Source organism: Etheostoma spectabile, chromosome 8, assembly GCF_008692095.1.
Source record: "Etheostoma spectabile isolate EspeVRDwgs_2016 chromosome 8, UIUC_Espe_1.0, whole genome shotgun sequence".
Classification (NCBI taxonomy): Eukaryota; Metazoa; Chordata; class Actinopteri; order Perciformes; family Percidae; genus Etheostoma; species Etheostoma spectabile.
Window position 1 is genome coordinate 34,360,187 of NC_045740.1, and position 12,775 is coordinate 34,372,961.

The 12,775-nt window shown below is 41.2% G+C and overlaps 1 protein-coding gene and 1 long non-coding RNA gene across 2 annotated transcripts in view; both read left to right on the forward strand.

Annotated features, from left to right (window-relative positions):
- LOC116694610 (uncharacterized) overlaps positions 1-8,352 on the forward strand; it is a 30,672-nt gene extending 22,320 nt beyond the window's left edge. Inside the window, exon 4 of the long non-coding RNA XR_004333220.1 lies at positions 8,339-8,352. This is a non-coding gene — a long non-coding RNA (uncharacterized LOC116694610). The remainder of the gene's footprint in view (positions 1-8,338) is intronic.
- Positions 185-7,471, forward strand: LOC116694588 (CD209 antigen-like protein E). Its single transcript, XM_032524384.1, has 7 exons — positions 185-405; positions 2,493-2,582; positions 3,178-3,213; positions 5,388-5,456; positions 6,557-6,690; positions 6,890-6,990; positions 7,082-7,471. Exons 1-7 carry the CDS (start codon positions 309-311, stop codon positions 7,221-7,223), a joined length of 669 nt encoding a protein of 222 aa, XP_032380275.1. The 5' UTR covers positions 185-308; the 3' UTR covers positions 7,224-7,471.
- Positions 8,353-12,775: the final 4,423 nt, after the last annotated feature.

Below are 12,775 nucleotides of genomic sequence, written 5' to 3' on the forward strand. Positions count from 1 at the left end.
CGAACTTCAGCGGAGGCAACCTCCTTTCTGCCATTGTTGTTTCGGATTTTACATAATTACAATCCAGCAAAACCCCTGTGTGCAGATGAATACAGCGTTTTTATGATGTAACAGTGCCTCTAATGGGGGAACTAGAAATGGCTACGCTACTGCCAGTTATAAGTTGAGTAATAAAGGAACTGAAAAATGAGGAAGAAGAGTTACTATGTACGCAGAGAGTTACATAAAAAAAGAATGTGATCAGAGATCAGCATCATTTAAAGAAAACACTTCAACCAACACCTTCATCACTCTCTAGAGGCTAAAGTATGAAGATGGTTTACCATGGAGAGGATCGTGTATATGGAAACATCCCTGATGTCTCAGCCAGGAGTGAAGACAGGAAAGGGGCTGCTGCAGAGGCCGGTGAGGAAGAAATTCACATCATTTCACCTTTATAAGGTTCAGTTTTAAAATGCAACAATGTTAAGGATGTTAAGGATAAAATGTCATTACCAGGGCCTAACCAGGGCCTAACCATGGAAGAAATACCTGTACATGGTTAGCCACTGGTACTGACATTTTCAGCATGTTTAGAGGCTAAAAACAAGTTTAAAACCTGTTTTAGCCTGTTGGGTGCTAACTCTAGCAGGAGGATAACACGGTGTAGACTGCACCGATTGTTTTCATTGGTCTTTACAAATTTAAAAGAAATAGAGCTACATGTTGAAATCAATTCAACCAAGTAAAGGCTACCTACCATGCGTACAGATGCACACAACTCATTCAATAACAGCGTTAGAACTAAAGAAAGGATCCAGCTGCTTTCAGCAAAAAAAGCTACAAAGTTACAGGGCAATTATACCTTCTTCATGTTCAAAAAGTGCTGGTTTTGCCACTGACAGACTCAGATTATTATTGTAAGTGTCTGACAACATTATGGAAAGGATTCCTGAGGAGGTTGACCTTTCTGTTAAAGTGTAAGATCATTTTATAAACATAAAAACATCCATAAAATTGCGTTCGCTAATAAAAAAAAGAAGACACCATTTAAATAAAGAGTGTTTCTGGTCTTTTAAAGAGGTTTCGTTGTCAGACATCTATGGTGTTTTTCCACTGCCAGGACCAGCTCCACTCGGCTCGGCTCGACCGCGGTTCCCCTAGTATCTCCTCGTGTGTGAGGCTGGTCACCGTGGGAAACTGCCGTGACCTAACGCGACACACACACACAGAACGTCAAAGGTGTGTTGTTGTTGCCACAGCCAGAAGACAAATTTTGTTTCAAAAGAAGCTGGCAGCAAAAACAAAAAAATGTAAATTGTGAATTTGCAAAAAAAGCTTTAATTAAAAAGTAAATTAATTGCAGGTTTCATCAAATGACCAAACGCATCAGGGAGACAACATTAACATCACAAATCTGCCAACTAAAGGCTATTTATGCCTTAATTTACTCATTAATATGAGTTTATATATTATAAAATAATTCACAATTTCATATTCTAAACATATGAATTTACCGTCTCATTTTGAAAATCTGAATTTACAGTTGGACACGCCCGGGCATAAAGAGCATTACAATAACCCACCCTTAAACTAATAAAGGCATGAATTGCCTTCTCTGGATCGTGCCTGTTAAGGAAGGGCTTCACTTAAGCCAGGAAACAAAGCTGGAAAAAACTCAAATTTCATGTTGCAATTGAATGTCACCCCCAAATGTTTGAAAGTTGGCTTAGTTTATGAAGCCAGAGCTCCCAAACTCAAAGTTTGACATGTATGAATTACAGACTTACCTTAATATAATTAATACAAATAAGCACAGAGTTCAGTGTAACGTGTCATTAGGGTTCATAGGCAAATCCATTTGCAAATCATCAAAAAATTAAAATGATAGGTTACACTTTGTTGTGGAAGTTTCTGTTCAGCGAGGGAGGAATTTGTGAATCTTATCACATGAAAAACCCTAAAGGCAACATACATAAGGAAAACAGGATGGGGCCCAGAATTGAACCCTGAGGTACCCCGCAAGAGAGAGGAGCAGTAGACGAGGATAGTTCACCAATCATGACAGAGATGTTCCTATTTTCAAATTGGAGCTATACTATTTAAGTGCTGAGCCTTGGATGCACATTCAATGCGCAATGCGAGAAAGAAGAAATGCATCGTCCACTGCATCAAAAGCCTGTAAGTTACAAAAGCATTAACAAAGCAGGATTTCAACAGTGCAGACTCAGTGCTGTGAGGTGATCTGAAACAAGATTGAAATTTTTAAACACAGTTTTGTTCTGTTCTCAGAGTTCTCTTTTAAAAAGTCTTTCATGTTTAGATACTTTGATTATAGGCCTATGATTATAGCATAGGCTATATTAGGTTTCCACAAAATGAATGTAAGGGTTAGGGGTTAGGGTTAGGGTTAGGGGTTAGGGTTAATTATGTAACTCAAAACATTTGATCTGATTGTGTGTGTGTGTGTGTGTGTGTGTGTGTGTGTGTGTGTGTGTATATTCTACATACAGGTATTAAACGGTACAGGCTGGCTGTTGTGATCCTTGGGATCCTGTGTGTGATACAAGCTGCTGTCATCATTTTCCTTCTTCTTTCACTCCGTGAGTATTCTGAACTTATTACTAATTTAGCATATCACTTCTGTAACAGTAAAGTCAAAACAGAAACCAGCTCAAACTGAATTGATAATCATAATATGTCAAAATCATAATAAAAAAATGCATTTTAGGGGTCCCATGGCATGAAAATGTTACAGTTTTTTAACATTAATATGAGTTCCACCAGCCTGCATATGGCCCCAGTGGCTGGAAATGGTGATAGGTGTAACCCTGGAGTTCTGCACCAAGGCTGAATTTTGGAAAAGAGACTTCAGATACAGTAATAGGGGACCACTAAGGTCTATATAAAAGAGACTTCAGATACAGTATTAGGGGACCACTAAGGCCTATATAAAAGAGACTTCAGATACAGTATTAGGGGACCACTAAGGTCTATATAAAAGAGACTTCAGATACAGTATTAGGGGACCACTAAGGTCTATATAAAAGAGACTTCAGATCCAGTATTAGGGGACCACTAAGGTCTTTATAAAAGAAATTTCAGACACTACCTCGGCTCTGTGTATCTTAGAGAATACAAGGTAACATTAATCTGATTCTGTTGTAATATTGATAACCTCTCCTCTCATAATGACAGTTTCAGAGAGACGCGAGTTCGAGAGAACCAAACTTGGTGAGTACGATGATGAAACTACTCCACTAATAAGGGTTTAGATCTTAAGGGGTGTACAGTAAGTCCATGTAAGGTAAATAAAGGTGTTACACATGTCAAATATAATATAAATATCCCTGTTAAATCCTGTCAGTGAGGACTGATGAGATGATTTCTCAGGCAGAACACTGAAGTGACAAACAAGAGCAGAAAAGAGCTAAAAGAAGAGTGGATAACAGGGACTTTAATTCATCATGGGGACAGATACATTACTCTAAATCAATATTAATGCTGCTCTGTGTCTGTTGAGTATCTATAAAGGAAATTGTTTTGCCAATGACAACTTCACAACGTCATGGTTGTTGTGTGTGTTATCATGTTCCAGAAGTATTCCGCCCCCAATTGGCCAGAAAATGAATAAAGAGAAATAAATATATTATGATATATTTGTCAGCCAGTAAACTTTGAGTCCAGCAAAAACTAGGTCCCAGCATGCTAGATGACATAGGGGCTTATTAGAAGCTGTAAAAGGTAACTGTTTACAAGTATTACACTAACTATCTATAATTGATACATGATAGAACTATGTAATTGATGTGTTAAAGTGGACTGTCTCTTTAGTCATGGACTTGGCATTTACTCTCCAACTGGGACGCTTTAGGACCGAGTGGCAGGGATTTGCCATTACTTCATGCCTTACAGTAAAGTGATGTCATTATCTGAACTTACCACACTGTTCCAGCTGTTCTATTATTTGCCCTATTTGGACTATAAAGTACAATGCAGATTAAATAATAAACTCTTTTCATAAATTTAGATTCCTTAATGAATAGAGACTAGACTTAGACTTAGACTTAGCTTTATTAATCCCTTTGGGATGACTCCCGCAAGGAAATTAAAGTTACCAGCATCCGATACAGCATATGAAGGAGAAAAAATAAGAATACAATAAACACAAAGTAATACAATGATGCACAGGACAACACACAGTACATGTGGTTACATGAAGGGATTATTTGAGGTGACTGGGGTGGGGGGTTAAGAAACACAAAAAGAAGGTCCCCGAGGCAGTCAGTTTGGAGGGGGGTGGGGATAGGGACGGGGTGTGTATGTGAGTATGTGTGTGTGTGTGTGTGTGTGTGTGTGTGATAAGGTGTGAGGCGGCAGACTGTCTGTGTTGTTGTTACAGGAGTTCAGTTCAGTTTGGCCTTGTCCTTGGGAGAGATAAAGACAGCACAGGAGGAGAGGCCAGCTGCAGGTGGTTTCCGGACGGGGGGTGAAGGGGGTGGGGGGGGGGGGGGGGGGGGGGGGGCAAAAAAAGACAGTCAGTTTAAATCCAATTTAGGTCGATTCGGTGGTGTTTGTCCGAATCTGTGTCCATCAAATTTTCTCATCCCATCCTCAGCGTCATCCGTGCATCCAATTCATGTATTGTTTTCGACAGTTCCCCTATCTTCATTGTCAGTCCGGCGGTTGCACCGACTGAGCCCCGATGGCATCCATCCATCTCTGCGCTTCCACAGCCCGGTCTGAGATGTTATGAGACAGTTCACCGGTCTGATCAGTCCTCTGATGTAAAACCTTCAGCTCCTCGTCCAATACATTCAACCCTTTTTTAATTCCCCAGACAGCATTGAGGCAAATTTAGTGGCTGCTGCCCTACCAATTTCACGATGATTTAGGGAGATTCCAAGTCCCATGGCTAAAAAAACCTCCCAGCAGAATTCCAATTATCCACAAATCTTCTACAGCTCCCACGTTCAGAACATCCAAGCAGACCGCTCGCCAATTCTCCCAAGAATCGCGAGTGTAGCCCGCAGCGTATGTTCCACCCGGTGAAGCGCACTTGGGTGAGAAAAACTTTCCAATAGCGCTGAGTGACCGCATAATCAATTCCATTTCGAAAGTTTCCCAGGAAAACAGCAGGCAGGTGGGAGAGAGAAAGAAAGTCTCCACACAACAAAGTAGACAAAAATAGGAGATAGTAGGGGAGAGTAGGAGAGAGACTGCACTCGAATAAGTAAAAAAGAGCTAGAAAACCGGAGAGCTACTGGAGAGGCAGCCGTCTTCCACAGCGCCTACATGATGAAGTAATAACGTACTACATCATAATCCACACTTCTTATTTCCACCAGAACCATTCAGCAGTTTCTGAACTTGTGCTACTCTAACATTTGTAGAGAATTCTGTTTCAGATGTTGAGGCTGGTTTCAAAAACCTGACTGAGGAGAGAGAGGACCTGAAGAGGAAGCTGAATAGCTTAGGTAAGTACGATGATGAATTCAAGTTTGGATCCAGAAGCATGAAAATCCAATAATAGACAAATGCCTGTGAATATTTAACATAAAGTTCCCAGTAAATATTAAGATTGTCCAGAAATAGAAGAGAGAGACAGATATTGGAGTGTTAATAAAGCGTTTTGGATGGTGTCCAACTGGATGCTCTGTGTGCTTTTCTGATTTTCTTCTGAAACCTAGCTAGGCCAACCTATGACCAGTGGGTTAAAGCTCTGACCAGGAGAAGAGCTCCTGAATGCTGGGACCCGCTGTTTATGTGGACCTCCCACCCCCTACCACATAAATATTAAAATGTTAAACAATTGTAAAACAGACGTCCCTCATAGAAAAACACTGGCACGGCAGCTTGCACACAAATTCTGAAAATGACACATGTATTGTATATACATGTATATATACATACACTTAATATATTGTACTTCTATGGACCTACTTGTGAGTTGGAAATAAATATAAATTATATAATAAAAACTAAACAACACAAACCAAACGTGCCATTACATAATTTGTGCCGAGGAGCATTCAGTTACTGAGTAGATCATACATAGGCACATAGACATTTGATATTGGCCACTTTTTTTTATTAAGTCATCTTAGCTAGTGGACTGATGATTGCTTAATCTACCTGGACGGTATGGGGAACACTGATATTTGAACATATTATTTTATGATCACTTCTGGGAAGAAGACGGCCATACAACATGTAAAGAGAGTTCCTGTTCCGAGTGAATGAGACACAAAATCCTCATCATGTCTGTTCCAAACTCTGATAACTCAACAGAACATCACAGAGTGGGCTTCTCAGTATCACCACGCAGTCAATGTCAAGAGATGTAGTCCGTCACAAACATCGCTCTGCATTTCAAATATGTCAACAATATTCCTTCCTTGTCCATTCTTCCATTACTAAGTTATAGCATAACTCCAAAAGGAAGAAGACGACGAGCTACAGAATGAATGGTGCAATAGATTTAGATTTAGATGTTAACAGTTTTGCTCACATTTACTTCATAATTCTGGCCTCATGCAACATGTATGACTACTGTCACATTTACATTTTCCCTAAGCTCAAGGAGGATGGGAGTATTTCAGCGGTAGTTTCTACTACATTTCTTCTATTGAGAAAACCTGGAAAGGAAGTAGAGATGACTGTATTCAAAAGGGTGCAGACCTGGTGATTATCAACAGCAAAATAGAAGAGGTACGTGTGTGTGTGTGTGTGTGTGTGTGTGTGGGTGGGTGTTTGTGTCAGATGAATTTTGGAATAAAGAAGAAAGACAATTGTTGAATGAATGTTAATCTCAATGTGATGGCTGATACATTGAAATTAGTTCAATAGGTGTGGATGTTGTAAAGATTCTTTTATATTGTTTAAAGTGTTTGACTCTTTTTTATACAAGGATTTCATAAGAAAATCTCAGAAGATCGTGTGGATTGGCCTGACTGACTCAGAGACAGAGGGGACGTGGAAATGGGTGGACGGGACTCCACTGAATGAAAGGTTCACATATTTTTTCCATTTGGTCCATTCAAACTAAATCACTAACTTGTGCTCCTTGGGTTTTGTTCTCTTATCAAATCTCTTTTTTCAGCTACTGGGCTTCTGAGGAGCCTAACGGTGGGGAAACGGAGAACTGTGGTAACACATTTCATTATGAGAAGGAAAACAGCTTGAATGATTCACCCTGTTCCATGTCACACTCTGGGATCTGTGAAGTGAAAGTCCGTCCATAACTCTCCATCCAAACCCACCAGACAGAAAACTAACAACGATAAATATATTGCTGATACAATTTAAATCTCCACAAAAGCAACCTGAATGTGCTCATCTGGACACATCATTTCCAAGTAAAAACAGCATTTTAGGATTTGCCAGCTCAGTGGGTGATAATCTGGAGCCTGGTGATTTGCTCTGCAGTAAAGTGACCTGTTAACATCTAGAAACTAATGTCCAACCAGTTCACTGCTTTGGCTGAAAAGAAAGAAGAAAAAACTACATATGTAGTACATGCTTTGAGTTATTGCTCGCTGAATGAATGTATAAATGTTTATGGGTGGGATAGGGGGGAGGGGGGGATGTGTGCGTCTGGCCACATCACGGGGGGGGGGAGGGGGGGGTGTAGTCCCGTCTCATTGGTTTATCTGTGACCTGATTTCTTTGTCAATATGTTGTGAAGGCAGCCTCTTTAACACATCTCAAGGTACGGTTAAAAGGAGGGATTTGGAGGAAAGAGAATGTCTATTCTAGAAAATGGCTAATTTATTTGTTCATTTTCTATTTTTACATTGACTTATGAGTATTTTTGTTATTATTACATGTCTGATGATTTCTTTTCATCCATCAAGATGTCATTTTAGTATCTTGTCACATTTCATTAAATTGTCAATGTTTCACACTTAAAACAGACTTTGTCTTCTCTTTTGCAACTTTATTTTGTTAGTTCTGTTGGAATTATCTTTTTACACAAAGCAACACATCTTGTAACATCAGCGATAGAGCCTACGTTGCCGGCGCTGGCTTATTACATCCTCATAACTGAACTTTCACCTCTCAGTAACATAAATCTGAATTATATCCAGAATATTTATCAAATGAAATTACAATTAATATCGTGATTTCCCTACAGAAATCTAAGCATGTCCCCATTCGAGGAAATTATGAAATTATAAAATACATCAAGGTCGCAACATCAACAACTACGTCAGCAGATAAATGAAATGTTTTTGTGTGTTATGTGGAGAATACAATAAATATATTTGTCCTAGTTACCATCACACACAGACTGAATTTTAATCTTGTATATTGTCTTTTCTATCATAATTACACAATGTTAGTTCAGTTGTTAGAGCAGGCGCACACATACAGTGGTGCTCATAAGTTTACACACCCATGCTACAGTGGACTAAAAAGAGGAATAAAAAAACATCTTTTGTAAATAGATCTTAATGCCTTAACTAAAAAAAAGGGAAAAAGCCAACCTTTTAAGGACATTCATTTTCTTTGTGAATGAATAATGTATTGTAAACAAATAAATGTTCTTTCCTAAAATAACGGGGGCATAAGTATACACTCCCCTATGGTAAATTCCCATAGAGGCAGGCAGATTTTTATTTTTAAAGGTTATTTCATGGATCAGGATACTTTGCATCCTGTTAAAGTTCCCTTGGCCTTTGGAATTAAAATTCACCATACATAGAGATTGGCATGGGATACTTTCCATAAAATCATCTCTCAATGCAAATCAAACCAGATATTAGTCTAACTGAAACCATCATCATCAACTATCAGCGTCAGAGGCAGCACGCCTCTGCAGATTCCTTCTAATCAAATGATGTGTTTATCTCTTTTAAAAGGTATTACATTTAATTTATAATGAAAGGGATTAGGTCTTTTATAACAATCAATTTATTAACAATAAATGTTTTAGTTTTGTCTTTTCAATTATGGTTGTAGTTGTTTGTCCTTTTGCTAGGGGGTGCTGCAGCACCCTCCGCACCCCTAGTCCCCCTAGGTGGCCATGTTCTTTGCTGTTGATAATCCCCAGGTCTGCACCCTGTTGAAGACAGTCATCTCTACTCTCTGGCCAGATTTTAGTGATAGAAGAAATGTGGTAGAAACTACCGCTGAAATACTCCCATCGTCCTTTAGCTTAGTGAAAACAGAAAGAACCCAAATGAACAACATTATCATCGTTGGGACAACAACAGGGCAATATGTTATTTGGTGGAAAATAAAAATGATTGTAAAGTCAACAAATGTAAATATGAGCGTAGTCATACATGTTGCATGAGGCCAGAATTCTCTACAAATGTTAGAGTAGCACAAGTTCTCTTTAGATAACAGAGGATCAGAAACTGCTGAATGGGACTGCTGGAAATAAGAAGTGTGGATTATGATGTAGCACCTTATTAATATTCAGAAAATCAAATATCACAATATTTTTGACCAAATACCTCAATATTGATATTGCAGCAAGATTTTTGTACTTTCACAGAATATTTAAACTCATTCATTTAATGAGAGGTTTGATAAATAATCATCAGTGAGATGGATTTAAAGAGTAAGGCAAAAACCAGAACATCTGGAACTGTGTGGTAAGTTCAGATGAGGACATCACTTTACTGTAAGGCCGCCTTTAAAACCAGGAAAAGACTCCTCTCATACCATTTACAATAACCTAAATCTAAGATGATATCTAGTCTCATATAATGATATCAATAAAATATTATTACAATGCCCAGCCCTATCTAATACCGTATCATTAGCTCTCTTCCAACTGCATCAGTGATCACTAGTGATCCTCTCACGTTGCCAGATGAATCTCTACATCGCTGTGGGTAAAAACCTGCCCCCCCCCCCACACACACACATACACTCCTACACATGAAACAACACGGTCAGGGGTTGTTTGCGTTTCTTTAACCAATCACAATCGTCTCTAGTTGTTGTGGGTTGGGGTTTTTGTTTGGGGTTATTTTCCCATTTGGCCTTCCCTGTGTTTTTGTCCCGGTTTTCTCCCTAGTCTGGTGTCATAGATTCTGTCTTATGTTTCCCTGTGTGTGTTTGTTATGCTTCCTGCTTTATTTTGGTAGTCAGCTTCCTGTCTTGTCCTGTCTTGTCTAGTCTAGCTTTACTTTGTTTGTCTGATTGTCCAGCCCCGCCCTAATGTGATTCACCTGATGTCTCATCTGTTCCCTATTACCTCGTTACCTCATGTATTTAACCCCAGTGTTTCCTTTGCCTCTTGTTAGATCCTTTTGTTCTCCAGCGTGTCGTCACCTCTTCTCTGTTCCAGCTCCAGTAAGACTTCCCCGTGATTATTTTTGCCTGTTTACCTTCCCCTGTGAGTTTCCAGCCCTTGTGCTTCGGTTTTTGGTTTTTCCCTGGCTCCCTGTGTTTTGATGTTTTTTGGAATCTGTTGCTGCTGTGTTTTCCCCCAATAAACCCTTTTTGCCTTCCTACCTGCTACACTGCGTTTGGGTCCGCCTTCCGCCCCCATCACAACATAAGGATCTAACCAGATATGGACCCAGCAGACTTCGAGGAGTTGGACCGGCTTGAGTATGTCATTGGCCAGTTCATTGTGGAGCTGGGGAAAACCACGGACGTGGGGCGCCGACTCACCATCTGTTCCCTGATACGGAACTCCATGGCACGCAAGCCCTGGCTCTTTGAGGTTCCAGGCATGAAAACCCTTCTCCGAGAGCTCTACCAGCTGGAAGCAAGCTTGCAGATCACACCACCTACGACCTGGCGCCCAGTATTCCAGCCGCGGAGCTCCAGCCGACGACGCCCAGCCCCAGCCGCCTGCCGCCGCGGACCCCCAGCTGCCTGCCGCCGACTAGGCGGACGCCCAGCCGCCGACTGCTGCTGCCGACGAGGCGGACCCCCAGCCGCCGGCTCCCGCCGACGAGGCGGACCTCCAGCCGCCGGCTCCCGCCGACGAGGCGGACCCCCAGCCGCCGGACCCCGCCGACGAAGCGGACCCCCTGCCAACGGCTCCCGCCGACAAGGCGGACCCCCAGCCGCCGGACCCCGCCGACGAAGCGGACCCCCTGCCGACGGCTCCCGCCGACGAGGCGGACGCCCAGGGAGTGTGCACTGGACAGTCCTCCCTGGGATCCACCTCGGACCCTCAGCCTGCGCCCTCAAAGACAGATTCCCAGGGAGTGGGCACTGAACAGTCCCTGGGATCAGACCCAATCCGGCCGACCGGCCCCCCTGACCCAGACCGGCCGACCGGCCCCCCTGACCCAGACCGGCCGACCGGTCCCCCTGACCCAGACTGGCCGACCGGTCCCCCTGACCCAGACCGGCCGACCGGTCCCCTTGACCCAGACCGGCCGACCGGCCCCCCTGACCCAGACCGGCCGACCGGCCCCCTAGACCCTGACCGGCCGACCGGCCCCCCTGACACAGATCCAGACCGGCGCTAAACTCTGGAGGCAGCGCTCCAAGGTTACTGGCTGATAAATGTAACTGATAAATTAATTAATTTCTGTTTATTCATTTTCTGGCCACTTGTAGGCGGAAGACTTCTGGAACATGATAACACACACAACAACATGACTTTGTGAAGTTGTTATTGGATGTCATACTATATGGCCAAAATTCAACTTTTAAAGATATTTTAATTAATGCAAGTATCACTTTTCCACGTTTCTTACAACTTTACCTTCTTCTTACACATTTTAACCAGCAATTAACATAAGTTTTTCAAATATTGTTTATTTCATTATTCCACATTATTAGCACATTTTAGCTTACACAATATGAAGAAACCATACTCACATGTCAGGCGTGGAGAAGCGTTGAGAATGGCTTGTATGACGCACAGCAGCCCAAAGCTGAGGAGAACCACCTGGCAGAGTCTTCTCTCTGCAAAACCAACACACACTTAATGAGTGGTCCAGAAAAAAATAATTACAAAAAAATGTATTTAATAATTTGATAAAAACAGACATAAGGCAGAGGGTTGTGGAGAGAGAAAACAAACTGAGATAAAATATGCAGTACCTCGTGTAAGGTGAAACTGTGTCTATTAAAAACACACACGACACTTCCACATATGTGCAACACCAAATACATCATCAGTTACACACACTACGCAGGAAACTAGTCAACCTGGTTACCAACATGGACCTTACAAAGACTAAATCTAACTAAAGACCATAGTATACAGTATTTGAATTTCTTCTACATCAGATTTTAAAATATGGAATAAAATGCTTCCAATCAGAAGAATAAAACAAAAAGAGATGAAAGTTGAGTACAGTAGGCTGTATAACTCAACCTTAGATTAACATGTTACAGATCACTGTGTTGACTCCACAAAAAACATACAGTCAGTAAAACTGGCTAACAACTGAAATGAACCAAATTAACATGTCTCAACTTATGTTTTTAATTTCCACTGCACCATATGACTCACAGCTCACTCTCTCGTGTTTGCACATTTTATTAAGTATGATAGAAGTATGCATGTTGCATTTCTGTTTATAAATGTCAGATCAAGATTGCTTTATCTGTAGGAAGTGGCGAGATAGATAGATACAGGTTTGTAGTGTTAGCTGTGTGATGTCATCGTGCTTTCAAATGCAGTAAATTCATTCTGGTTTTACTTTCTTCCTCACTGTGTAAGTCTCACGCATAACTCTGAATATTAGTCTTGAAAACTTCTCTTCCTATTTCTGCTTGTCTCAGTTATGAATAATGACCAACGCTGGAGACAGATAAGAGAAGAAAAAGCAGTAGTTCAAAAGACCAGACAAAAACTGTGTTTTCA

Excerpts from the sequence above, each read along its gene's own strand:
- LOC116694588 (XM_032524384.1), top strand. The coding sequence starts at position 309 with ATGAAGATGGTTTACCATGGAGAGGATCGTGTATATGGAAACATCCCT. Across the intron at positions 2,583-3,177 it reads TTTCCTTCTTCTTTCACTCC|TTTCAGAGAGACGCGAGTTC; the intron begins GTGAGTATTCTG and ends TCATAATGACAG. Across the intron at positions 5,457-6,556 it reads GAGGAAGCTGAATAGCTTAG|CTCAAGGAGGATGGGAGTAT; the intron begins GTAAGTACGATG and ends ATTTTCCCTAAG.